General features: G+C 39.3%; 1 protein-coding gene across 6 annotated transcripts in view; it reads left to right on the top strand.

Moving 5' to 3' along the window:
- LOC140200479 (kelch-like protein 3) overlaps positions 1 to 26,865 on the top strand; it is a 100,290-nt gene that overhangs the window by 26,237 nt on the left and 47,188 nt on the right. For all 6 annotated transcript variants that reach the window (XM_072263855.1, XM_072263857.1, XM_072263859.1 and 3 more), the window contains 3 exons: positions 686 to 848; positions 17,246 to 17,355; positions 25,892 to 26,008. In XM_072263855.1, coding sequence (XP_072119956.1) covers positions 686 to 848; positions 17,246 to 17,355; positions 25,892 to 26,008 — 390 coding nt within the window. The remainder of the gene's footprint in view (positions 1 to 685; positions 849 to 17,245; positions 17,356 to 25,891; positions 26,009 to 26,865) is intronic.

The following is a 26,865-nucleotide window of genomic DNA, read 5'->3' on the forward strand; positions in this document are numbered from 1 at the left end:
TTGGGAAGTAGCATGAATTAATAGGTAAAGAACTCTTTGAAAGGTGAAAATTACTGGAGAAAGTACACAATATGAGGAAGTGCGTGAATGGGACAAATAGTTTTATTTGAGGTTTTATGAAATCCACCAATGGTATTTGTGTTTTCTGTTTACATATTAATAATATGAGCTGTGTTTACAATTGAACTTATTTAGATGTATTAAGCATTCAATTAAATAATTTCATATCAGTATAAAAGATTTCAGAAATAATGTGATAGGAATGTTGTTTGAGGACTAAACATTAGCCAGTATTCTTAGGATGACTCTTCTGCTCTTCAAATATTTTATGGCTTCTTGGTGAAGGATTCAGTTTTATGTGTGATCTGAAATTCTGGATAGTGTGTCAGCTTCATTTATTCTGGTTCAGCCTTTACAGTGAGACTTAAAACCATAATCTTGTTTCTGATGAGAAGGTAAGATTTTTTTTTACCCACTGGGCCAAATCTGACATGACTTCATATTAATCTGCTGGAAATGAGACTTTTAAGACTGAGGCTACACAATTCATAGAAATTAGTATTTTTTCCTAGTTTCAACAGTTTCTTTCCTCTCACTGATGCTGCTCGACCAGCTGAGTTCCTCCATCAGATTGTTTGTTGCAACTAGATTTTAAGCCTTATTTGCTTTCCACCTTTGTCTTTAGGTATTGTTGCCTGCAGCTAGTCTGTTACAACTAATGGATGTAAGGACAGCTTGTTGTGATTTCCTACAATCCCAGTTGCATCCAACCAATTGTTTAGGAATTCGTGCATTTGCAGATGTTCACACATGCACAGATCTGCTGAACGAAGCTAACGCATATGCAGGTAGGCAGTGTTTACTTCAGTTTTCTTTGTTAAAACAACAATGCCATCGCAATAATATGACCACCTTCAGGTCGGAGGAGCAACATCTCATTCTGTCTGGGTAATTTCCAACCTGATAGCTTGAACATCAATTTCTTTAACTTCTGGTAATTTCTCCTTCCTCCCCTTTTCTTTTTCCATTCCTCATTCTGGTTCCCCTCTCACCTCTTCTCTTTCACCTTCCATTACCTTCCTCTAGTCCCTCCCATCCTTCCCTTCCTTCCATGGCCTACTGTCCTCTCTTATCACATTTCTTCTTCAGCTCTTCATCTCTTCCACCTATTACCTCCCAGTTTCTTACTGAATGCCTCTTCCCCCACCCACCCAGCTTCCCCCTCACCTGGTTTTCTGTGATCACCTATCAGCTTGTACTCCTTCCCCTCCTTATTCTGGCTTCTTCCTCTTCCTTTTCAGCCTGAAGACAAGTCTCAGCCCGAAACATTGACTGTTTATTCCCCTCCATGGATGCTGCCTGATTTGCTGAATTCCTTCAGCACTTCGTGTGCGTTTCTCAAGATTTCCATCATCCGTAGAATCCCTTATGTTTATGTGTGCACAGAATAATTCTTAGCTTTATGTTTCTGAAATGTATTTAAATTTTGATACCAGGATAGCTGATCATGAGATCATAGTGAGGCAGGTCTTCAAAAGCCATGTGTGCAAATAGAATTAGCAGAGAGTTGCCAACACTTAATGACTTCTCTGCTCAGTGAGTCACTAATCCAGTTTAGGCATGTGAAATACTGAGTTGACTCCCCTTACTCCAGTGCCAACTGACCTTCTGTTTGTACCTAGAACTACCCCTCCATTCATCTGCACTCAATCCGGGCAGCACTGATTTGTCAATATACACTCATTGGCTACTTTATTCGGTACATCTGCTCATTAATGCAAACACCTAATCAGCCAATCATTGGGCAGCAATTCAATGCAAAAAACATGAAGGCATGGTCAAGAGTTCTAGTTGCTGTTCAGACCAAACATCAGAATTGGGAAGAAATGTGATCCAAGTGATTTTAACCGTGGAACATTTGTTGGTGCCAGATGGTGTGGTTTGAGTATCTCAGAAACTGCTGATCTCCTGGGAATTTCATGCAGAACAGTCTTTATAGAATTTACAGAGAATGGTGCAATAAACAATAAATATCCAGTGAGCGACAGTTCCTGGGCAAAAACGCCTTGTTAATGAAAGAGGTCAGAGAAGAATGGCCAGACTGGTTCAAACTGACAGGAAGGTGACAGTAACTCAACCACCCACATGTTACAACTGTGGTGTGCAGAAAAGTATCTCTGAATGCACAACATGTCGAACCTTGAGGTGTTCATCAACAGAAGACCATGAACATACACTCAGTGGCCTCTTTATAGTCTGGACAGTAGGAGAATTCTTGGAGAGGTGGCACTTTTACGACAGTGGAATTTAATTGCTCTAGTCTCACATTCCATGAGGACACATTCACTCTGCATTCCTATTGCTTTGAAAACTTGCTGTGAGAGGAATCTTTTGTTGGCATTGTGGGGACAAGTACTTTATGAAGCTTGTGTTCTTTCCCATCCTTCAAAGCACAATGCTTTTAAAGATGGAAAAATATCTACTCAAATATATCTAGCAATAAAAGACGCATTGGGAGCACAGAGAGAGTCCAAGAATGAGGTGACAACATTGAGCAGGGTATGACTGTTCTTACAAGAGCTTGTGCTGATCAGGGGAGGTCAGCTATAATGAAAACAAAGAACTTAACCAGTTGGTATTATTAACCAGTGCTGCAGGTATGCAACATTTGTCTGCTCTGTTAAAGCAATTCTGTAGCGACTTGGTTCTGTAGAAGAAGCCAAGTAAACCTGAGTGAGGTAACTGAAACTCTCAGGTCTAGTATCACTGCTGTAAATTCAACCATAATATTACATAATGACACTGACCTTTTATTCTATGTTCTAGATTGTAGAGATTATTTCAGAAGTGTCACACATACTGAGGTACAGTAAAAAGAACATTGTTTTGCATGCCATTCATGCAGATAATTTCATCACAACAGTGCATCAAGGCAGTATTAGGGAAAAGCAGTAACAATGCAGATTGCAGTAAAGAAAAAATGCAGTGCAGGCTGACAATGAGGTGCAAGGCCAGGTCTGTGTGCTGCACGATGGAATCCTGATTCTGACTCAGTGTCTTATTACTGGGTTCTCACACCATTTTACATTTGTGAACTCTTCATCTCTCCCCCCCCTCACCATTGCTTATTCCAGTCATGTCTTCTCACCTGTTAGCTACCATGGGTCTTGGTTCTGGGCCATTGCCAATGAGATATAAGACCAACATTAAACTTGTCCAGAAACTGCCTAAAATACTAGCAGGTCTCGGCTTAAAAAGTTGACTTGATTTCCCTCTGTAGGTGCTGCTTGACCTGCTGAGTTCCTCCAGCATTTTATCTGTGTTATTCAAATACTCTTGTCACCTCTCCTCCATGATGTTTAAATTTAGCCAGAACTCTGCTGCATGTTTTCTATTGTGCATCATATCCTTGCAGAACTATATTGGCCCAAGGCCCCCCACCCCAGATGAAAATTGTTCATTCCTTTCATGCCCTTGTCCCTTCCATATCTTGGAAACATTTCAATGCTGCATCCTTTCTCCCCAAACTGTATGGTGGATTGTAGCATAGCAGTTAGCGTAATGCTATTACAGTGCTAGCGCCCCGGATTTTATTCCTGCCGCTGCCTGTAAGGAGTTTGTATGTTCTTATGCCCATGTAGATTTTCTCTGGGTGCTCCATTTTCCTCCCACAGTCCAAAGACGTGGGTTAGTAGGTTAATTGGTCACGTTGGTGTAATTGGGTGGCATGGGTCTGCTGGGTCAGAAAGGCCTGTTACTGTGCGGTAAATGTCTAAATCTGTAAGTCTCTAAATCTAAGCACTCTCTGTAGCTCTGTCATCTTGCAAAGATCACACTTCCTTATCATATTTATGATTGTGCCCACAGCTGCTTGTACTCTTAACTGCAATTCTCCACCTATGACTTTTCTGCTCTGTAACATACCCTTCAATAAAGTTTAACAATTGATGCAAACTTTTTGTAGCTTATTGTTTGAATCAGAATGCACAAATGGATGCTGATATGAATCACCTTTGGCTGTTATTCTTTGTAAAGACTTCCTTACAGGAAAGTTGTGTAATTTACCAGAAGTAGTGTTCGTATTTCTCATGAGTTAGTGGCAAGTTGGTTGTATTCATGTGGTTCATGAAAAGAGTTTTACCAGTCTTAATGCAATATACTTCAAAAAGGCATAACTGAAATAAGGAACTTTATTTAATCTGTTCTAGCATCATGAGGATTTAAAATTTTGTGATATAAAAGCAAGAAATATATTGTGATGCTTATAATTTTAACTGATAACATTCTGAATTGCTATTTTAGTTTTATTTATTTAAAAGCTATCTATAAATGCAGGTTATAATAATTGCGGCAGATTGTTTGTAAATATTCACAGGTCGAAGCATTTGAATTAGTTTTCTTAAAACTAATTGCTGTGCTAAAGTGCCTAAGCATAAAAATGATGTGAATTGATTACTTGAATTTAGATAGTAGTACTTCCTTTTTAAACTGTACATGAATGTTGATTTCAAGCCATTGTTTTTGGAGGTGAAGGTCCACAGTGTTAATATTTTTGACTGAATTGAAACTGCAAGGCATGATATTCTGTACCTGAAGACAAACAATCTCTTATTGCAATAACCCAATCTATTCAGCTGTAATACTTTATGCTATCCCACTGCAGTGTTATATGCTTAAAAAAAGTGATGTGTCCCACAAAGGCTAAAATTCATGGTTTGTGTGTGTTGTGTCATTTGAACTGTATTGTTTTGCATAACTTCTGAAGTGCCCTTCAAGGTAAATTTTCCTTCACATAAATCCAGCTTATTGCTATGCCTTTGGGTTTCACTGTCCATTGCATTTCCAAATTACTTTGCAAACTAAAATTAGCTCAGTCTATAAAGCTTAAGCACAACTGAAAGGTTTCCTTCCAAATGAGAAACCATACGACAAAGGAGCAGAATTAGGCCATTCAGCCCATCATTCGATCATGGTTGATTGGATTTTCTCTCTCAACCCCATTCTCCTGCCTTCTCCCAGTACCTCGATATTTTTACTAATCAAGAACCTACCGATGTCCACTTTACCCAAATATACCAATGATGTCCTCCACAGCTGTCTGTGAGAATGAATTCCACAGATTTACCACCCTTTGGCTAAAGAAATTCCTCCTCATCTCTCTTTTAGAGGGATGCCCTTCTATTCTGTGGCCGTGCTCTTTGATCCTAGACTCTTCGACTGTTGAAGACATCTACTGTATCTCGGCCTTTCAATATTTGGTAGATTTCGATGAGATCCCTCCTTGTTCTACTAAACTCCAGCGAATACAGGCCAAAAGCCGTCAAACACACTTCATATGTGAGCCCTTTTATTTCTGGGCCGTCTCCAATGCTAGCACATCCTTTCTTGGATATGGAGCCAAAAACTGCTCACAATATTCCAAATGCACGTCAGACCTAATCCCTTATAGAACCTTAGCATTGCATCCTTGCTTTTATATTCTAATCCTCTTAAAATAAATGTGAACATTGCAATGTGCAAGACCGATTGGTATATCATGGCTATTTAAATTATTTCCCTCATATGTAAGGCCAAAGAAAATTTCATTCTTACAGGGTCAGAGTCTTGTACAGAATTGAAAAAGGCCCTTCAGCGAAATCATAAAGTGCCCATTTACACATATCCTACAGTAATCCCAATATTTTCATTCACCCATAGATTCTATTCACCCCAGATTCCACCACTCGTCTCGGTACTAAGGGGAATTTAGAATGGCAAATCAACCTACCAGTCTGCACAAGAATGTGCAAACTGTAGATAGTTTCTCCTTCTGGTTTTAAGTTCCATACTCCAATCTGATCCTGTTCCAATAGGGAAAATAGATAAGGCTGCTAAAGCAGCACAGCTTAGAAATCTTTCAAACTGTTTATTAAAAACCCCCAAAAATCTTTAAATGAAATAAGTACTGGCACTGCAAGTGATAACATTGACAAAGTTATAGAACATTAGAGCACAGTGGAGGCCCTTCAGCCCACAATGTTGTGCCGACATGTTAACCTTCTCTAAGATCAATCTAGCCCTTCACTCCTACATAGCCCTCCATTTTCATATCATCCATATGCTTATCTAAGAGTTTCTTAAATGACCTTAATGTATATTCCAGTATCATCACCTTTGCAACATATTCCACACACACACACCACTCTCTGTATTTTAAAACGAAAGGTACCACTGATATGTTCCTATACTTTCTCCAGTTACCTTAAAATTATGCTCCTTTGTATTGGTCATTTCCACCCTTGGAAAAAGTCTCTGGCTATCCACTCGATTTATGCCACTTATCATCTTGTATTTATTTAGAGCTGGCCCTTCCAGCTCAGCAACCCACCTATTTAACCTAATCATAGGACAACTTACAATGACCAATTAACCTATTAACCAGTATGTCTTTGGACTGTGGGAGGAAACCAGAGCACCCGGAAGAAACTTGTGTTCACAGGGAGAAAGTACATGTCCTTCCATACGGCACTGGAATTGAGCTCCGATCTCCTTCTCAAACTGTAATAGCATCACACTAACTACTACATGACTGTGGCACCAGATGCACCTCTATCAAAGTCACCTCTTATCCTTCTCCACTCTGAAGAGAAAAGCCTTAGCTTGTTCAACCTTTCCTCATAAGAGATACTCTCCAGTGCAGGTGGCAACCTTGTAATTCCCCTCTGCACCCTCTATAAAGTTTCTACATCTTTCTTATAATGAGGTGACCAGAACTGAACAGAATATTCCAAGTGTGGTCTAACCAGGGTTTTATAGAGCTGCAAAATTACTTCATGGCTCTTGAACTCAGTCACCTGACCACTGAAGGTCAATACACCATACATATACCTTCTTAACAACCCTATCAATTTTGTGGCAACTTTGTGGGAAATATGGACGTGAACCCCAAGATTCCTCTGTTCTTCCACACTTGCAACAATCCTGCCATTAGCCCTGTATTCTGCATTTATGTTTGACTTTCCAAAGTGAATCAATTCAGTTTTCCAGGTTAAACTCCATCTGCCACTTCTTGGTCCAGCTCTGCATCCAGTCAATATTCCATTGTAATCTACAACAAGCTTCTACACTATTCACAACTCCACCAGCCTTTGTGTCATCTGCAAATTTAGTAACCCAACCCAGGAAAGATTCTAGCATGGATAAAGCAGTGGTTGATTGGCAGGAGGCAGATTGGGAACAAAGGGAGCCTTTCCTGGTGTTGCTAGTGACTGGCAGTGTTCCACAGAGGTCTTTGTTGGAACTGATTCTTTTTACATTATATGTCAATGAATTGGATGATGGAATTGATGGGTTTGTTGCAAACTTTGCAGATTATACAAAGATAGATAGAGGGGCAGGTAGTTTGAGGAAGTAGAGAGGCTACAGAAGGACGGACAGATTAGGGGAAAGGGCAAAGAAATGGCAGATGGATTACAGTGTTGGGAATGTATGGTCATGTACTTTGGTCGAAATGGAGAAAAATTACAAAAAGCTGAGACACAAAAGGACTTGGGAGGCCTTGTGCAGGATTTCCTAAAGGTTAATTTGCATGTAGAGTCTGTGGTGAGGAAGGCAAATGTAATGTTAGCAATCATTTCAAGAGCATTAGAATATAAACAAGGATGTAATGTTGAGACTTTATAAAACACTGGTGAGGCCTCACTTGGAGTATTGTGAGCAGTTTTGGGCCCCTTATCTTAGAAAGGATGTGCTGAAACTGGAGAGGGTTCAAAGGAGGTTCACAAAAATGATTCCAGGATTGAATGGCTTGTCAAATGAAGAGCATTTGAAGGCTCTGGCCTGTATTCATTAGAATTCATAAGAATGAGGGATGACTTCATTGAAACCTATCGAATGGTGAAAGGTCCCAGGATAGATAGCTGTGAAACACCACTGGTCATCACTAGTCAAGTGGCATGAAATTACTAAAGATATAATGTTGCATACTACCTACATTTCAAAGGACCTTTGTATGCTATGGCTTTATCCTGAAATGCAGTTGCTGGTCTTTCTTACGCTGCAGGTGGCCAATTCTCTTTGCAAGCTATCTTGTTCACCCTTTGTATTACTTATTCACCAACTATGGTGACTTTTTATTCACTAGGTGATTCCTCATGCTAATCACACAGGTAATTCTGCCTCTGAGCTTTTTGTAAGGTGTTGCCTTTGTGTCCTGCTTGTTCAATATAGAAATATTTGCTGTCTAACCATTTTGCACAGCAAAGATGCTTTGATGGAGTAAAGTTTTCTTTGAGTTTATTAGCAATATAAATGCATGTGTTTAGACTATAGGGTAACACAGTAACACAGTGTTTAGTGCAACGCTATTACAGCTCGAGGCGTCAGAGTTTGGAGTTTAATTTTGGTGCCGTCTATAAGGAGTTTGTACATTCTTACCATAATCGTATGGGTTTCCTCCCGCAGTCCAAAAATGCACCAACTAGTTAGTAAATTAACTAGTTAGTAAATTAAATTGTCCTCTGATTAGGCTCCGGTTAAATTGGTGGATTGCTGGCTTGTTGGGCCAGAAGGGCTTGTTCTGTGCTGTATCTCTAAATAAAATAAAAGCTTTTTCTTTAAATAAATACTTCCGAATTTCCTCTCCAACTTAAAGACTGCTAGATCCAGTTCTGACACTGTTCACCACAGCACCTAGGGATAAGAATTTAATTTAACCTGTGGGTCAATTTTTGCTTTGTCATGAGTTGTGCATTTTTACTACAGGCATCTGTCTGTATAAATCCGCACAGATACAGTGGAGTTTGGGATTGAGTCTAGATGGCTGGAGATGTGAGGCAACAGCTCCAAAAACTGCACCATCATGCTGCCCAGTTTTACTTAGTTAAGTCTCCCAGTTTAATTTTGACTAAAGGAATTTGGCTAATATACACGAATGGAAAAACATTTTGATATTCTATTTAAAAAAAGAAAATTGTTTTGTTTATAAATGCTTTAGTGGTGAAGTGTGGAGTCTTAAGAAACCCTATCTAGTTGGAGTTGTGGTTATTTTATAAATTCTAAATTTGAGTGTATGTTAAGATATTATTTTAAAATCCATTGTCGGAGATGGTTTATACAGCTCCTATCTCACAAAATAAGACATTAAGTAAAGAATGATTTGCCCACAGCAGGTAGGTTGTCAACATTTTTGGAGAAAAGTGCCTTTTTGGTTTCCAGCACAAAGTATGTGTGAGAGTATCAGGTCCTACCAGTTGTATTTGTCTCTGCAGTTCATTTGAAGTTGGTGGAAGTGGATTCCCAGGGGTGAGTACAACTGGCAGCTTATGCTCTCAAATCCTTTAAGTGTTGGTGTCCAATTGCAAATTTCTTTGCTAATGTTATGTACTGGGGTAGACTCTTAAAGGGTTGTATTAGTTTCACAGGTCAGGTATCATCTAATTTTTATTAGCATTGTCACACGTACTGAGGTACAGTAAAAAGAACATTGTTTTGCATGATCCAGATCATTTCATCACAACAGTGCATCAAAGTAGCACAAGGGAAAAGCAATAACAATGTGGAATATTGTGATACAGTTACAGAAAAAAATGTAGTGCAGGCAGACAATGAGGTGCAAGCTGTGAGAAGGTAGACTGTAATATCAAAAGTGCATCTTATCATAGCAAAAAGTCCTTTCAATTGCCTTATAACAGCAGAATAGAAGCTTTACTTTAGCAATTGCTTGATTTCTCAGCTGGCTGATTATACTACATGAGTACAAGCACTCAGATTTATAATTCCCAGCACGGAACCCACGGTCCTTTAAACAACAACATTTGAGATTGCCTATGCTAATTCTCCATAGATTCTTTCAGAGTTTCATTATATGGGACCCGGAGTGACAGAGCAGTGAAAGAAGTTTATGGAGTAAAGCCAGATCTGATTTATAAAGAGGCTTTGAGGAAAGAGAAGCAGAATAAAGGATGTAAAGGTAGAAAGGTAGAAGGGCTAAAGTGTGTGTACTTCAATGCAAGAAGCATCAGGAACAAAGGTGTTGAACTGAGAGCTTGGATACATACATGGAATTATGATGTAGTGGCTATTACGGAGACTTGTCTGGCACAAGGGCAGGAATGGATTCTCAATATTCCTGGATTTCAGTGCTTTAAAAGGGATAGAGAGGGGGGGAAAGGGGAGGAGGGGTGGCATTACTGGTCAGGGATACTATTACAGCTACAGAAAGGGTAGGTAATGTAGCAGGATCCTCTTTTGAGTCAGTATGGGTGAAAGGTCAGGAACAGGAAGGGAGCAGTTACTCTATTGGGAGTATTCTTTAGGCCCCCTGGTAGCAGCAGAGATACCGAGGAGCAGATTGGGAGGCAGATTTTGGAAAGATGCAAAAATAACAGGGTTGTTATCATGGGTGACTTTAACTTCCCTAATATTGATTGGCACCTGATTAGTTCTAATGGCTTAGACGGGGCAGAGTTTGTTAAGTGTGTCCAGGACAAATTCCTGTTACAGTATGTTGACAGGCTGACTAGGGGGAATGCCATACTAGATCTAGTATTAGGTAACGAACTGGGTCAGGTCACAGATCACTCAGTGGGTGAGCATCTGGGGGACAGTGACCACCGCTTCTGGCCTTCAGCATTATCATGGAAAAGGATAGAATCAGAGAGGACAGGAACATTTTTAATTGGGGAAGGGCAAATTATGAGGCTATAAGGCTAGAACTTGCGGGTGTAAATTGGGATGATGTTTTCGCAGGGAAATGTACTATGGACATGTGGTCGATGTTTAGGGATCTCTTGCAGGATGTTAGGGATAAATTTGTCCTGGTGACGAAGATAAAGAATGGTAGGGTAGAGAAACCATGGGTGACAAGTGAAGTGAAGAATCTAGTCAGGTGGAAGAAGTCAGCATACATGAGGTTTAGGAAGCAAGGATCAGATGGGTCTATTGAGGAATATAGGGAAGCAAGAAAGGAGTTTAAGAAGGGGCTGAGAAGAGCAAGAAGGGGGCATGAGAAGGTCTTGGCGAGTAGGGTAAAGGAAAACCCCAAGGCATTCTTCAATTATGTGAAGAACAAAAGGATGACAGGAGTGAAGGTAGGACAGATTAGAGATAAAGGTGGGAAGATGTGCCTGGAGGCTGTGGAAGTGAGCGAGGTCCTCAATGAATACTTCTCTTGGGTATTCACCAATGAGAGGGAACTTGATGACGGTGGGGACAATATGAGTGAGGTTGATGTTCTGGAGCATGCTGATATTAAGGGAGAGGAGGTGTTGGAGTTGTTAAAATACATTAGGACGTATAAGTCCCCAGGGACTGACGGAATATTCCCCAGGCTGCTCTACGAAGCGAGGGACGAGATTGCTGAACCTCTGGCTAGGATCTTTATGTCCTCGTTGTCCACGGGAATGGTACCGAAGGATAGGAGAGAGGCAAATGTTGTCCCCTTGTTCAAAAAAGGTAGTAGGGATAGCCTGTATAATTATAGACCAGTGAGCCTTACGTCTGTGGTGGGAAAGCTGTTGGAAAAGGTTCTTAGAGATAGAATCTATGGGCATTTAGAGAATCATGGTCTGATCAGGGATAGTCAGCATGGCTTTGTGAAGGGCAGATCGTGTCTAACAAACCTGATAGAGTTCTTTGGGGAGGTGACCAGGTATATAGATGAGGGTAGTGCAGTGGATGTGATCTACATGGATTTTAGTGAGGCCTTTGACAAGGTTCCACACGGTAGGTTTATTCAGAAAGTCAGAAGGCATGAGATCCAGGGAAGTTTGGCCAGGTGGATTCAGAATTGGCTTGCCTGCAGAAGGCAGAGGGTTGTGGTGGAGGGAGTACATTCAGATTGGAGGGTTGTGGCTAGTGGTGTTCCACAAGAATCGGTTCTGGGACCTCTACTTTTCATGATTTTTATTAATAACCTGGATGTGGGGGTAGAAGGGTGGCTTGGCAAATTTGCAGATGACACAAAGGTTGGTGATGTTGCAGATAGTGTAGGGGATTGTCAAAGATTGCAGAGAGACATTGATAGGATGCAGAAATGGGCTGAGAAGTGGCAGATGGAGTTCAACCCAGAGAAGTGTGAGGTGGTACACTTTGGAAGGACAAACTCCAAGGCAGAATATAAAGTAAATGGCAGGATACTTGGTAGTGTGGAGGAGCAGAGAGATCTGGGGGTACATGTCCACAGATCACTGAAAGTTGCCTCACAGGTAGATAGGGTAGTTAAGAAAGCTTATGGGGTGTTCGCTTTCATAGGTCGAGGGACAGAGTTTAAGAGTCGCGAGGTAATGATGCAGCTGTATTAAAACTCTGGTTAGGCCACACGGAGTACTGTCTCTAGTTCTGGTCACCTCACTACAGGAAGGATGTGGAAGCATTGGAAAGGGTACAAAGGAGATTTACCAGGATGCTGCCTGGTTTAGAGAGTATGCATTATGATCAGAGATTAAGGGAGCGAGGGCTTTACTCTTTGGAGAGAAGGAGGATGAGAGAAGACATGATAGAGGTGTACAAGATATTAAGAGGAATAGATAGAGTGGACAGTCAGCAGCTGTTCCCGAGGGCACCACTGCTCAATACAAGAGGACATGGCTTTAAGGTAAGAGATGGGAAGTTCAGGGGGGGTATTAGAGGAAGGTTTTTTACTCAGAGATTGGTTGGTACGTGGAAAGCACTGACTGAGTCAGTGGTGGAGGCAGATACACTAGTGAAATTTAAGAGACTACTGGACAGGTATATGGAGGAATTTAAGGTGGGGGGTTATATGGGAGGCAGGGTTTAAGGGTCGGCACAACATTGTGGGCCGAAGGGCCTGTACTGTGATGTAGTATTCTATGGTCTATAGATATTTGAATTGAAATGACTTTTAGCAGCCTAAACTTTAGGGTGGAAAGGATTTGGAATACAAAAGTATGCTGTTGTTACTGCAATAAAACTCCAATGATCTGCTATCCAGCATTCAAAAAATTCTTATCATTCATGTCTTTTCACCAGGTGTTGTTTGCCACATTGCACGTCCACTTGCTGCATCCCCAGTTTCCACAATGTCTATCCAGGTGACCCCGACTCTCAAGTACCTTGTCCACTCTAAATCTGAGTGCTTGCATTTGTATAATCTGTTGATTACGCAATAAAAATAGTTGAAAACTAAATTGTGAACCTAATACTATCCTTTAAGCAGACTGCAGTACATAACATTTGCAATGAAATTAATGAATTAAGAACAAAAAAATCTGCCAGTACAGCACCACGAAGATCCTGAGCTTGTTGGATTAGTGGAGTTTTACTGTAAATCAACAATCTCATTTTGATTGATGGTATGCAAACGGAAATGTATTAAGTGAATGAGAGTGTTGGTCCTAGGGCTGCTGGAGAATAAAAGCCGTTTTTCTTTAAGACCTGTCATGCAAGTGTTGATGCTGCCAGTACAGAGAAGAAAAGTATTCAGTTTGTCAGTTTGATAGGCAGCTGTCAAAAATAAATAATATTTATAAACTGCACAGACAAGCAATATTTTTAATCCATCGTATTTCTCTATATTTAGATTATGGACATGTATTACTAATAACAGTTTGGACAATTAACTTTTGAAATTGATTAATTTTGAATCATTTTCCTTTTTTTGCTTATATGAAAATGAGACCAGCTGTATGCTTCATTTGTACTTTAATTTTATAAAATGAGCAGCGGTCTCTGTTTAAGGATGAACATTGCAAATAAAATATTTAGTAGTGCAGGTCTTGAAGTCCTGGTTAGTGAAATAATTTGAACATTTTAAGAACTTTGTTAACACTGGTATTCTGCAATTTTGTCACCAAGCATCATTGTATGACTTTGATTGTAGTATTCAGTTGCTGTTGTCTATTTTTATGATGGCTGGTGAGATGGTCTGTGAGGATTAAATAAAACATAATTACCTGGAATTATAAAGTGTCTTTAATGTGGTGGTGGGGTGGGGAAGCAGGTTACCTCAATTAGGGTGAAAGTATGAAGATAGTGGCTCAATGATGGCAGTCAAAAGGTTTCTAAAACCTTAATTTTAAAAGTTATGTTTTAAGGATGAGAGCTTTTGTTCAAGAGATGGAGGGTTAGGTATACCATAAAAGGTGAATGAACTTCAAATATAAAAGACTTGGATGGAAATATGGATGGGTGAATTAGTAAGTCTGGAGAAGGGAGAAAGAAGAAAGCATCTGGAGTCTTTTGATTATCTGGCTGCTTTACTGAGGCAGTGAGATGTATAGACAGAGTCTATAGGGGGGAGGCTGGTTTCTGTTAGGTACAGAGTTGCGTCCATAACTCTGCAGTTTCTTGCAGAGATTGGACAAACTTGGGTTGTTTCCTCTGGAGGCTGAGGGAAGACCTGATGAAAGTTTATATTTTCAAAAGAATTATGAGAAGCATTGATATAGGAAGAGGAAGAACATGTAATTGGCACGTAAGTGCCACCGGAGGTCAGGATTAAACCTAGCTTTCTGGAATTGTAATCCATCAGCAGTTGTAGCTGTGTTACTATGCTGCCCTAGGAGTAGGGATGATCATGACTGGGGAAGTTATGGGTACAATGAGGTGGTACAGTGGCAGAGCGAGCTGAGTTACTGTCTCAGCACCGGAGATCTGGGTTCAATCCTGACCTTGGGGAATGTTTGTGTGGGGTTTGCACATTCTTCCTGTGACCATGTGGGTTTCCTCCAGGTGCTCGCTTTGCATTCCATATCCCAAAGAAGTGCTGGTTATTTGGTTAGTTGGCTGCTGTAAATTGCCCCTAGGTGAGTATTAGAATTTGGGCAAGTTGATAAGAATGCATGTAGAATAAAAATAATGGGATTTATGCGGAGTTAATATAATTGTATGGTTGATGATTGGTGCGGACTAAAGGGCCTATTTCAATGCTGTATCCCTGTGTGACTATAACTTTATTTGCCTGACAATTGTGCATAAGTATATCATTATTAGCATCTACAAAAGATACTGATAAAAGGGAATATTCTGAAAGATGGCATGGATGAAATTTAGTGTTTGTGAAAAATTTATTTATTTATTTGGAGGCATAGGTAACTGGCCATTCTGGTCCAACAAGCCCACGCCGCCCATTTACACTCAGATGACTAAATATATTGGGAACAAGTTCTAGATTCTCATTACCTTTTATGTAAACCCTGGAAAAATTGTCTTTTAAAACATCAAACAGGTGAAGGCAGTATTAAATTGTAAAAGAACGACTGGGGAAATGGGGACAGACTATTTCCAGCAGCTTAGGGGTTTATAATAAAAAAATTAGAATAGAATAGAGAACAGCCTAAACTTATTTGCACAAAGCAGGTGGTCATAGAATTGAGTTTAAGGATAAAAGGCCATCAGGCAGAAGCTTTAAGTGTTTTCCTCTCCACGAATGCTGCTTGACTCTCTGAGTATTTTTGGCATTTCACTGTTTTAAAGATTCCCAGTGTCTCACTATTTTATACTCATGCTTCATTTTGGGGACAGATGGAAAATCTCCCAACATTATATTTCAAATTTGGAAAGATGGATGAAGGGAAAGGAATTGAAGGAGAATGAGTGAGTGAGCAATTGTGGTTGGGTGATCTGTTCAGGTGAAGGTTAAAAGTCAATCAGGATGATTGAAATTAATATCTAGTTCATTCTTGTAAAGGGATTGGATCAGCGGTAAGGAAAGCGAATGCTATGTTGACATTCATTTCAAGAGGAATAGTGTATAAGAGTAAGGAGGTGTTGATGAGGTTGTATGGGGCATTAGTGAGACCTCATTTGGAATACTGTGTGCAGTTTTGGGCCCCCTATCTTAGAAAGGATGTACTGATGTTGGAGGGAGTTAAGAGAAGATTTACGAGGATGATTCCTGGAATGCAGGGGCTAACATATGAGGAGCGTTTGTTGGCTCTTGGATTGTATTCACTAGAGTATAGAAGAATGGGAGGGGATCTCATAGAAACATTTCGAATGTTGAAAGGGTTGGACAGAGTAGATGTGGAAAGGTTGTTTCCCTTGGTGGGTGAGTCCAGGACAAGAGGCCATAGTCTTAGAATTAGAGGGTACCAGGTTAAAACAGATGAGGAGAAATTTTTTTAGCCAGAGGGTCGTGGATTTGTGGAATTCGTTGCCACATACAGCTGTGGAGACCTGATCATTGAGGGTGTTTTAGGAGGAGATTGACAGGTATCTAATTAGTCAGAGTATCAAGGGATATGGGGAAAAAGCCGGAAATTGGAACTAGATGAGTGAATAGTTTAGCTCATGGGGGAGCTGCGGAGCAGACTTGATGGGCCGAATGGTCTACTTCTGCTCCTTTGTCTTGTGATCTTGTGATTGGACTTGCTTTGCAATCTCAGACCTCAATCTGACACAGTTCCTGGAATGACCTGTTTGACCATTCATTCTTTTGTCACTTAATTGTTTGGTTTTTTAGTTTTACAGCGACTGATTTAGCTTCTCTTGCGCATCTTCTGCAAACTGATTTAAAGGTGAACAGCATGTTTTTTGGTATCATTATACAGGTTGCAATATATCAATATATATCAGGGATACAAAATTAGAAGGCAGATAGAGTAGCTACTAAGAAACGTTACTCCATGACACAGGTGTCCTAAACCAAAGGCAATAGGCTTAAGGTGAGGAGTATGAAGTTTTAAGAGAGGAACTGAGGAAGAATATTTTCATCCAGATGGCTACTACAAAATTTGGTGGAAGCAGATACTCTCACAACATTGAAGAAGCATTTGAATTAACACTTGAATTGCCAATGCATAGTAGGGTATACACCTACTACCAGTAAATGGGATTGGTACAAGTAGGTACTCGGTGATCAGAATCAAATGTATTATTACTGTCTTAGATGATGTAAAAATTGTTATTTTCTGGTAGCAATACTGTGCAAAGTCATAAAAATACCATAAACTACAAAATAAATAGTGTTTTTTTTTAAAAAATGGAATAGTAACATGGTGTTCATGAACCATTCAGAAATCTGATTGTGGAGGGGAAGAATTTATTTCTGAACTGTTGAGTGTGCTTTCAAGTTCTTGTACTTTGACCCTAATGATAGTAACAAGAAGAGGACGTGACCTAGATGGTGAGGGTTCGTAATGATAGAGGTGTGGACGTGTGGTGCTGAAGAGCCTGTTTCTATGCTGTATGACTCTATAGTTCTTGGGCTACTAGTATATTTTGTAGTTCTGAAGTCTATTACCACATTTTGTTATCTTTGCAAGCCAATTTATTGCCTCTTATTTGTATTCTTTTTCTTGAACAGAACAGCATTTTCCTGATGTTATGTTGGGTGAAGAATTTCTTACTCTGAGTTTGGATCAAGTGTGCAGTTTGATATCAAGTGACAAACTCACAGTTGCCTCAGAAGAAAAGGTATGCTCATCAATTTTGGAATAAAGGTTTATATAAACACAGTCAATTGCAGCTGTCATTATGTCCATGACTACACTGCTTCTCTGACCCATGAGACTATGGGATTTTCTTGCCAAAAATTTATTTCATTGGTCCCCTGTACGAAAATCACACTAACCAATTAAATTTTCCTCTTCTGGGGTGTTGCATACAAATTGGTTTTAAGGAGACAAACCCAGCACTTGGCTCTCCTTCTCCACTCTTCTAAATGTTGAAGGTAAGAGTTCAACTTTGCCTGCTCATTCTTGACCTTGCAGATCTACATCTCAGGGCTGTGTCCTAGGCCCCCTCCTTTACTCTCTGTACACTCACTGTGTCGCCTCCCGCAACTCCAATCTGTTAATTAAATTTGCTGACGACACTGCACTGATTGGCCTAATCTCAAATAATAATGAGGCAGCCTACAGAGAAGTTATCACCCTGACAGATTGGTGTCAAGAAAACAACCTCTCCCTCAATGTTGTAAAAACAAAGGAGCTGGTTGTGGACTACAGGAGGAATGGCGACAGGCTAGCTCCTATCAACATCAATGGATCTGAGGTTGAGAGGTTTAAATTCCTCTGCAGAAACATCACTGAGGATCTCACGTGGTCTGTACATACCGGCTGTGTGGTGAAAAAGGCATAACAGTGTCTTTTTCACGTCAGACGGTTGAAGAAGTTTGGTATGGGCCCCCAAGCCCTAAGAGCTTCCTATAGGGGCACAATTGAGAGCATCCTGACTGGCTGCAAAACTGCCTGGTATGGAACTGTACCAGGACTCGCAGGACTCTGCAGACAGTGGTATGGACAGCTCAGCGCATCTGTAGATGTGAATGTCCCACTATTCAGGATATTTACAAAGACAAGTGTGTGAAAAGGGTCCGAAGGATCGTTGGGGACCTGAGTCAGCCCAACCACAAACTGTTCCAGCTGCTACCATTTGGGAAGTGGTACTGCAGCATAAAAACCAGGACCAATGGGCTCTGGGATCGCTTCTTCCACCAAGCCATCAGCCTGCTTAGTTCATGCTGACGACTGTATTTCTATGCTTTAGTGACTGTCCTGTTGTACGTACTATTTATTATAAATTACTATAAATTGCACATTTAGACGGAGATGTAACGTCAAGATTTTTTCTCATGTATATGAAGGATATAAGTAATAAAGTCAATTCAATTTAATCATATCCTTTTTAATCTTTTCCAATAACCTATTTATTGTGCCTTTTAGCAACTGTCAATGCAATTCTGAAAAATTGCGAGGTTGTCAATCTAACCATGTGAACGATCTTGCAATTTTTCTGTTTGAAGTTTAATGTAGGTATGTTCATAATTTCCACAGAACGTGCAGAGTTCTTCAAGTTGTAGCTGTTCTGAGATACTTCTAACTCGCAGCCTGTGTAATTCCTTTTCACATGTTAAAATGTATGTTGCCCATGAGTATTGTTATTCCTGAGGGTAGGATGGAAAATACAAATCCTTCTCAGCTGGCCAACAGTTGGTTACAATCGGATAGGTAGTGTAGAATCTATGATCATAACTTCACCTTTGCATACCGGCATTGTGTAGTATTAGTATATACTTAAATTATTAAGTTCTGGTTCATTGCCTATATTAACTATTCTCAGTTTACCTCTTAATCATAATTTTATGTAGTCTGGAGGCTTAGCACATGCTGTGAGGCAGATTGGTCCATGAGTGGTGACTTATCCTCAGCTGGTGGATGTAAACCTCAAATTCACACCACAGTGATACCTGTCAAAAGCCTTCAGTTAATTTTGAGATGTTTCTGATGATTAGAGATATTTATGTTTTAAATAACTAAAATGAAAGCCTAGCTAATTGCTGAAATGGATTGAAAACATTAGGATTAAGTTAAACAGAGTAGAAACAAATCCTACTGTTGCACTAAACTTTTCTACCAAGGTCACTGGCCCCATTCAAGTGAATGAGGTTGTATTTCATGTGCCATTTGCTCCAGGCATAATGCTAAGCATTCCAGTGCTGGGTCTTGGGATGGAGATTGAGGTTATGCCAATGAACTTGTTCCTTTTCTGTGTTGTAATGGGAAGTTACAGAAGTCAGGCTAGAGTTAACCCATGCAGTGCACCTAGCCAGTGACCCATTAAAATGACAATATTAAATGGATGTAAGTTGAACTGACATTTTAAATGGTGTTAAGTAGATGTCAGTAGTTGCACAAACATAGAAAACAGATGCAAGATTAAGCCACTTGCCCCTTTGAACCTGCTTTGTCATTAATACAATCATGGCTGATAATGGAGTTGTAGAGTAGGGAAAAATGTCCTTCAGTCCACTGAGGCTTCACTGACCATCAAGCACTCATTTATACTAATCCTATTTTATTCTCCCCACAATCTCATCATGCACCTTCCATTCAAACAATAACCTACTCACTAGGGACAATTTACCAAGGCTAAATAAATTTACCATTTTATTCTCCCCACAATCTCATCATGCACCTTCCATTCAAACAATAACCTACACACTAGGGACAATTTACCTAGGCGAAATAACCAACAAACCTGCAGAAAGCCAGAGAATCCGGAGGAAATGCATGTGGTACAGAGAGAATTGGCAAACTCACACAGATAGCACCAGAGGGCAGGATAGAACCCAGCTGCTGAAGGTGTGAGAAAGCAGCTCTGTGAGTTATACCACTGTGCCACCCCTCATCTATCTCAGTGCCATTTTGCTCCTTTCTTTCGAATGCCCTTTGTGTTTTGAAATTTTTCTATCTCTGTTTTGCAAATATTCAGTGACTTGGCCGGTGGCAACAAATTTATTAGATTTAGGGCACGCTGAGTGCAAAAAGTTCTCTTGGTGCCACCCTATAAGACTAGTACACCTGTCCCCTTTGTGGACACCCACAGAGCACAAGCACCCTCACTATATCCAGCCTGTCTAACCCTGTCAGAATTTTGTAATTAAATCCCACCTCCTCTTCAAAGCTCCAACAGAACGGGATAGCCAGTTATAGGTTATGATAAATAGTACATACCTAGGAGTATCTGTGACTTTAATTTGTTAATTTAGAGAATGTCAGTTTATTAAAAGAATGATTTATTTATATTGATGCCTAGATTCAAACTATAAAACAAAATAATTTGTGGAATTTCTTTATTACACTAAACCAACAACTGAAAATGGGAGATCTGAGAGGATTTAGTGACACGATACTATACATGGACTTCCAAGAAGATCACAACCTTGTCGTGGTTTAGAGGTTTGTGTGTGTCAATGACTCGGAGAGCTGTGTTGACTGCAGTTAAAGTATTTTGCTTTGGCTCTTGGTGGGGTGACCCATGCCAAACAAGTCAAAGGGTGACTGACTGAGTGGTCCCCCAATCCTCCGCTGTGGGCTATCAACCCTGACGGATAAAACAAAACTTACAGAAACAGCAATGAAAAATCCTTCCACATTTGAGTGGGATGGTATTCCTGAGTCTCCACCCAGGACCTGCATGACCTACGGTAGTGAAACCGAGAGGGAGCTACTGAAATGATGGATGAAACCACTTACATGATGAAGGAAGCCCTGAACACTGTCAGAGAAGGAGGACCTTCATTGCTGCCCTAAACACCAGCAGTGTAATGGGCAGTAACACACCCACCCATTGTATATAGAACCTGCAAGAGTTTCATAGTCAGTGTGAGTGTCCCTTTGGTGTAGTGACTAACTACAACTACAGCTCTTATATAATAAAATGGCCTTAAGGTTCATGGTGTTACCAACAAAATATTAACACCAAACCATCTAGGTGTTGTCAGGATGGATGGTTTAACAGAATATTTTAAAGCAGGAAAATAGCATTAAATTAGAGAGAATTACTGAACTTAGCATGCCAACAGCTGAGAGCAATGCTGTCTAAAGTTTAATGTTTAAGATGGGAATAGTCCATTGGTCAGATTTGGAACAGTGCTGAAAGTTATTAGGCCTATAAGGATGGAGAGGATAAAGATCTGAAAACAAGGAAACTGATTTCTAAATTGAACAATTTTGTGCATGTTAGAATGTGTTACTGGAGTTTTGGATGACCTCATGTTCTTCAAGGGTAGAATGTGGAAGCTTATCCAGCAAAGTACAGGAGTGGTTTAATCTAGAGGTAACAAAGGCAATGGTGGAAACTTTAGCATTTGAGTCAGGGGAATATTACTTACTACCTGTTTAGGGCAGCAAGGAAGGTTCCCAATCTCTGGCGCTGTTCAGTGCTTCCTTTATCGTATCAGTAGCTCAGTTTTCACTACTGTCAGTCTTGCAATTTCCAGATGGAGACTCAGGAATACCATCACACTCAGATGTAGAAGGATCCTTCATTGCAGTTTCTGTAACAATTTTGCTTTACCAGTCAGGATTGTTAGTCCTGAGCTGAACCTCCGAACCTGGAGGACCGGTGGACTACTCTTGGTCTGGCCTCTACCCTTTGACCTGTTTGGCATAGGTGACCTAACCAAGAGCCTAAGCACAAAGCCCTGACTCCAGCCAACAGAGCTCTCTGAGTTATTGAAGCACACAAGAAGCTTCTAAACCACATCAAGGTAGTGGTCATCCTGGAGGAAGTGGTGAAATACACTTTTTAAAATTGTAACGAAATATTTGTTGTGAAGCTCACCTTTGGGTCTTGTTAACAATTGTTGTTAAGGGTAATGGTGATGAAGGTGGATAAGTAAATGGAAGTTGATGTATAGCATATTTTCCTAATGTTTAGTTAAAGTAAATTTTTGCTCATCTAGAATGATAATTGTAGGGTTTATAGAGGAATTTAGAGAAAATTGCTGATAAAGATGTGTTGAATGGAAACCAGCTTATAGCTGGAATTTTCCAAAAATACTGTACCAACATTTCTCAGCACAGACACTGGTGAGATTTGAACTCCCAAGCACGCATGGAAATCACTCACATTCTGGCTGATATTTGATTGTTTCCTGGCCGTGCTGTGCCATTGGACTTCATGTTAATGTTTCCCAGCATCTGCACGGGGATATATGCTGTTCACCTGCTGGATTCACCAGCACATCGATTTCTATGTGGGTTGTAATGCCATTGGAAAGAAAGATGGGATGGTGTTTGGTGGGTATTAGTCTGTAATAGATCAAGGTTTTCTTTTTTAAATCTGGCCACAAATCATCTTGAAGAGAGAAGGGGAAATGCTTGGGGAGAGACACATTAACAATAAGAGCGTGGGTGACCATTTGCTCTGTAATGGTAAGGTTAAGGGAGCAGGGAGTGGATCTAATGCTGAAGGTAAGGTTGAAAAAGCATGATGGGAGATGAAAGAGAATTCAATAATAAAAAAAAATGTGGTTGACAGTTTGCTGAAGGCAACCATGCAAGTGGTGAAGTAGCTGCTGATGTTCAGTCAGGGGATCGAGTTTTGGAGTAGGAACATTATGCAGTAGTTATACAAGGCATTGGTGAGACCGCACTTGGACTATCATGTACAGTTTTCATCATTCTGTTATAGTAAAGTCCAAAACTAGAGGACATAGGTACAAGATGAAGGGAGAGATTACAAGACGTGGTAGGTAACTTTACACAGAGGGTGATAAGTATCTGGAATGATCTGCCAGAGGAATTGATTTGACAAGGACAATTACAACATTTATGATGCATTTGAACAGGTACTTAGAAGGGAAGGACTTGGAGTGTTATGGACTAAATGCAGGCATTTGGCACGAGCAGAGAGGATGCTATGGTAGGCATGGACCATTTGAGCTGAAAGGCCTATATTTCTGTGGTGTATGACCATCTAATTGCAGACAATGTTTAGTTATAGAAGAAAAAAAAATTCTCTCATAATTGCTATCTTTGAACAGATGTATTTCTTAACTCCCTGTAAAACAGGCTTTGTTTGGCCTTTACCTCAACAGCTTGAATTCTGTAAATCTGTGGCCTTTTGTTCTATAATATTGACATTGCCTAAACTGCATTTAGCAGGTTTGATCTAGATTCTTCATAAACTAATTACTGAGGTGTATAATGAAACTGCTAGTTAGTTTTAGCAAGAGCAGGTTTTGCTAATGGAATTTCAATGAACAGGTAAATCCAGTTTGAAAGATTCTTCTCTCCAGACCCAACCCCAACCATTAACATAGAAATTCTGCTGCCTACTAGTCACCAAGCTTGCACTTCTTTTATATCATTTGTGGGTTAATCTCTGTCAACATCATCATATGGACCAAAGGATTACTGAAAAGAACTAAGTGTTAAGCCAATACGTTTTGCAAACACTGGGATACTATAACTGGGAATAATTATTATATGTTGGCGCTATTATGGGGAAAATTAAATCACAATGAATAAACAACAATAACAAAGAATAATATGACAATTCATCCTTCCAAGCAATTTTGAGATGCAGATTTCTGACACTCAAAGATTAAGGGCTTACAAGTTGTTCGGCACCTTATTCCACTCTCCAAAAAAAATTACAGTTAAGTAAATATCTTTTGAAGTGTGATCTCTGCTTAAATTGACCAAATGATGAATATTAGTGATGCCAACTGAGAAACAACAATTGGTCTTGACTCTGGGAAAAATCATCAAATAAATCAATCCAGGTTGCTGCGAGCACCTTCGAGCAGCTGGATGTGAAACAGCACTCTCACAGGGCTAAATTCAGCAGGCCCCGTCAGAGAACTCTTCATGGGACCTAAAACCAGTGTATGATTTTGTTTTAATGGGCTGTGATGGTGAAAGAATGTGTCACAGAAAACTGGGTTATAAGATGTCAGTAAGGGAGCTGTTTGCAAGTCAAATTTTTGACTATTTATCAATATTATATAGCTAATTTTTTATCATTATGGGATTTTTTTTATCATTTCTATGGGATTTCAATGCACAGCTAAATCAAGTTTCAAGGTCTTGCCTCTATTTATGTTTCTATTCCTCAAAAAAACCACAATACTTATCAACACTTATCGAACATTACTGCAAACTACAGATGGGTCATAAACACATTTCCATTTTGGGTTAGTTTGAGTTTTGGCTGCTTAGTGTTTTTACAGAAAACTATTTATTCTTTGCTTGGTAAGAAAACAAAAGACCACCGGAAGGTCACAGGCAGTGTTTAAGCTGCTGTTACCACTAGTAAAGTTTTATGATTAACTCAAGGAAAATGACCTATGTGATTTATTTTGGTTTCCAGAGCATAATATCATTTAGGTTGCACAGTTAAATGTAGCTGTGGGGACTATTTCACATACATTGTGCCAAGTTCAAGGTCGAGGAAATATTCACAGTGCAAGTGCCTCATTAGCACGTTTTAAAAGCAAGCAGCATGTATAACTTGATCCAGTAATATAAGCATGTATTAGTATATTAACTGTCTGAGTTAAAGTCTTAAAAGTGGTTGCGTACTAGATGGGATGTTCAAGTATGCTTCCAGAAATTTTTAATTCTGTTGTTTCAATATCTGATAAAATAGTTGTACAAATCTAAATAATGCAGCAATCAGTAGATTTTTGGTCTTCATAAAAGTTTATTAAACTATTTTGAAAATGATTGTATAGTGTAACAGACTAGCAAATTTAACATTTAAATATATTCTTCATCTGAAAGTTATACAGTATTATTATTTAAGTTTCTATTTTACTCTCTTCATCCATTTTGGTGTATGTAGATATTAAATTTTACTTTGACTTTTTTTAAACCGAAGTACTGTTTGATTTGGTAAAGGAAAGAACAGGGAAGTTATCAATCTAAGAAAATTGATGTTCTCCTTGAGGATCTGTGTTGGTACTTTGGTTTCATGAAACCCCAAGGTTAAGAGGGGCCTGGAACAAATTAAACATTGGATCTAGAATGTACTTTAATGTGGATAAATACAAACTAATAGATATACATACCATCTACTACCTATGAGATGGAGAAGCCATATAGGGGTTGCAATTGATCATTTTTTCTGGTTTAAAAGCACCATGATGAGACAGTTATTTATTTGATCTAAAGGTGTATGCATGTACTGGACAGGGAAAGTAAACAAGAATCACTAGAAAAAGAAGCTCACAAAGCTATGCGCAACTTCTTACAGATGGTATTGATGTTTCATGCCTTATGGATATTGATTTATAGGTTAACCATTTTTAGAACTCAAAAGTTAGTAGCTTACACATACCCATCCATAGTTATGCATTGCTAGAGTTACAAACTCCTTTTGTCTAAAGTTCTTAAGTAGCAGTAAGAAATAGGGGTACTTCTGGGGAACAAAGTTGAAATGGACATGTATATTTCTGCAGGATGAATGTATTTTCTTCCTTGGATTCTTTTTCAGATCCCATTTGTTGAGCTAATAAGAATTCATTGAGCGTAACCCTGGGCATTCTAGGCTAGGGATTTTTTTGTGTGTGTTTGGCTGTATGGTAATGTTTGGACTAAGGCCATAAACAGTGTGGTTTGAGTCAGAGAACAAATGTGAACATGACTGTTATTTTGATTGCAAAAATGTATGCATGTTTCACTTCCTTCAGATTAATGTGCCTTTTTACTTCCGGCAGGTCTTTGAAGCAGTGATCTCTTGGATAAAGTATGACAAAGAAGCTCGACTGGAGCACATGGCAAAATTAATGGAAAATGTACGACTTCCTCTGCTTCCACGGGACTATCTTGTACAGGTTAGCAATAGTGCTTCTTTCAGGGATATTTCAGGGATAAAAGTTGGTGTTCAGACTGAGTCTGTCAAGATGATTTGCAGTGTTATCAGTAAAGTGTTTCATTTCCAGAGTATAAATAAAAATAGCCATGCAAAATAGTTGTCAGTATTTAAGGGGAATGGAAATATAATCAAGAATACTAATTTTGGAAGGGAACAAAGCTTTATTTGGGTATAATACATACAAGATGAATACTTCAGCTTCAAAAACGCTATTTACAATACCACAAAGCTAACAATTCATGTAATTTAGTATCAACTTGTATGTTAATACATAAACAAGTAATTAACATGAATTCACGAATATCGAAGTGTTAAAATATTCTTTTGTTTTGAATAAGTAGTGTTTGTAGCAGAAGGTGCTAATGGAATTAAATCTCTATAAGGATATAATTAGTTTACTCATAACACAATTCTTTCCAACTTAAAGAAGATCTTGTGCGAAACAGTTTTAATATTATTAAAATATTGTCTAAAACTAATATTTTAATTGATTTTATCTCGAGGGGAAGTTCATGAAATATCCTTTTTATTCAATAGCACATAAAAAGTCAAAAATTTCTGTAAATTCTGCAGATGGGGTGCAATGCAAGGTAATGCAGTACTAAAAGAATGCTGCATGAGTTGTAAATATCAAAATAGTATTTTTGAGTATCTTTGAATATATTGTGGGAGAGAGATCAGGAAAAAAATGGGCCTCCCATTGTAACTGAGAAAAAGCAAATGGTAGGACATGTTGAATGGTTTCTTTGCATTAATATTTTCAGAATTGGAAGACAATAGCATCCTGTGAAAACAAATATCAAATCAGAGATAGGC

The sequence above is a fragment of the Mobula birostris genome, chromosome 7, assembly GCF_030028105.1.
Source record: "Mobula birostris isolate sMobBir1 chromosome 7, sMobBir1.hap1, whole genome shotgun sequence".
Classification (NCBI taxonomy): Eukaryota; Metazoa; Chordata; class Chondrichthyes; order Myliobatiformes; family Myliobatidae; genus Mobula; species Mobula birostris.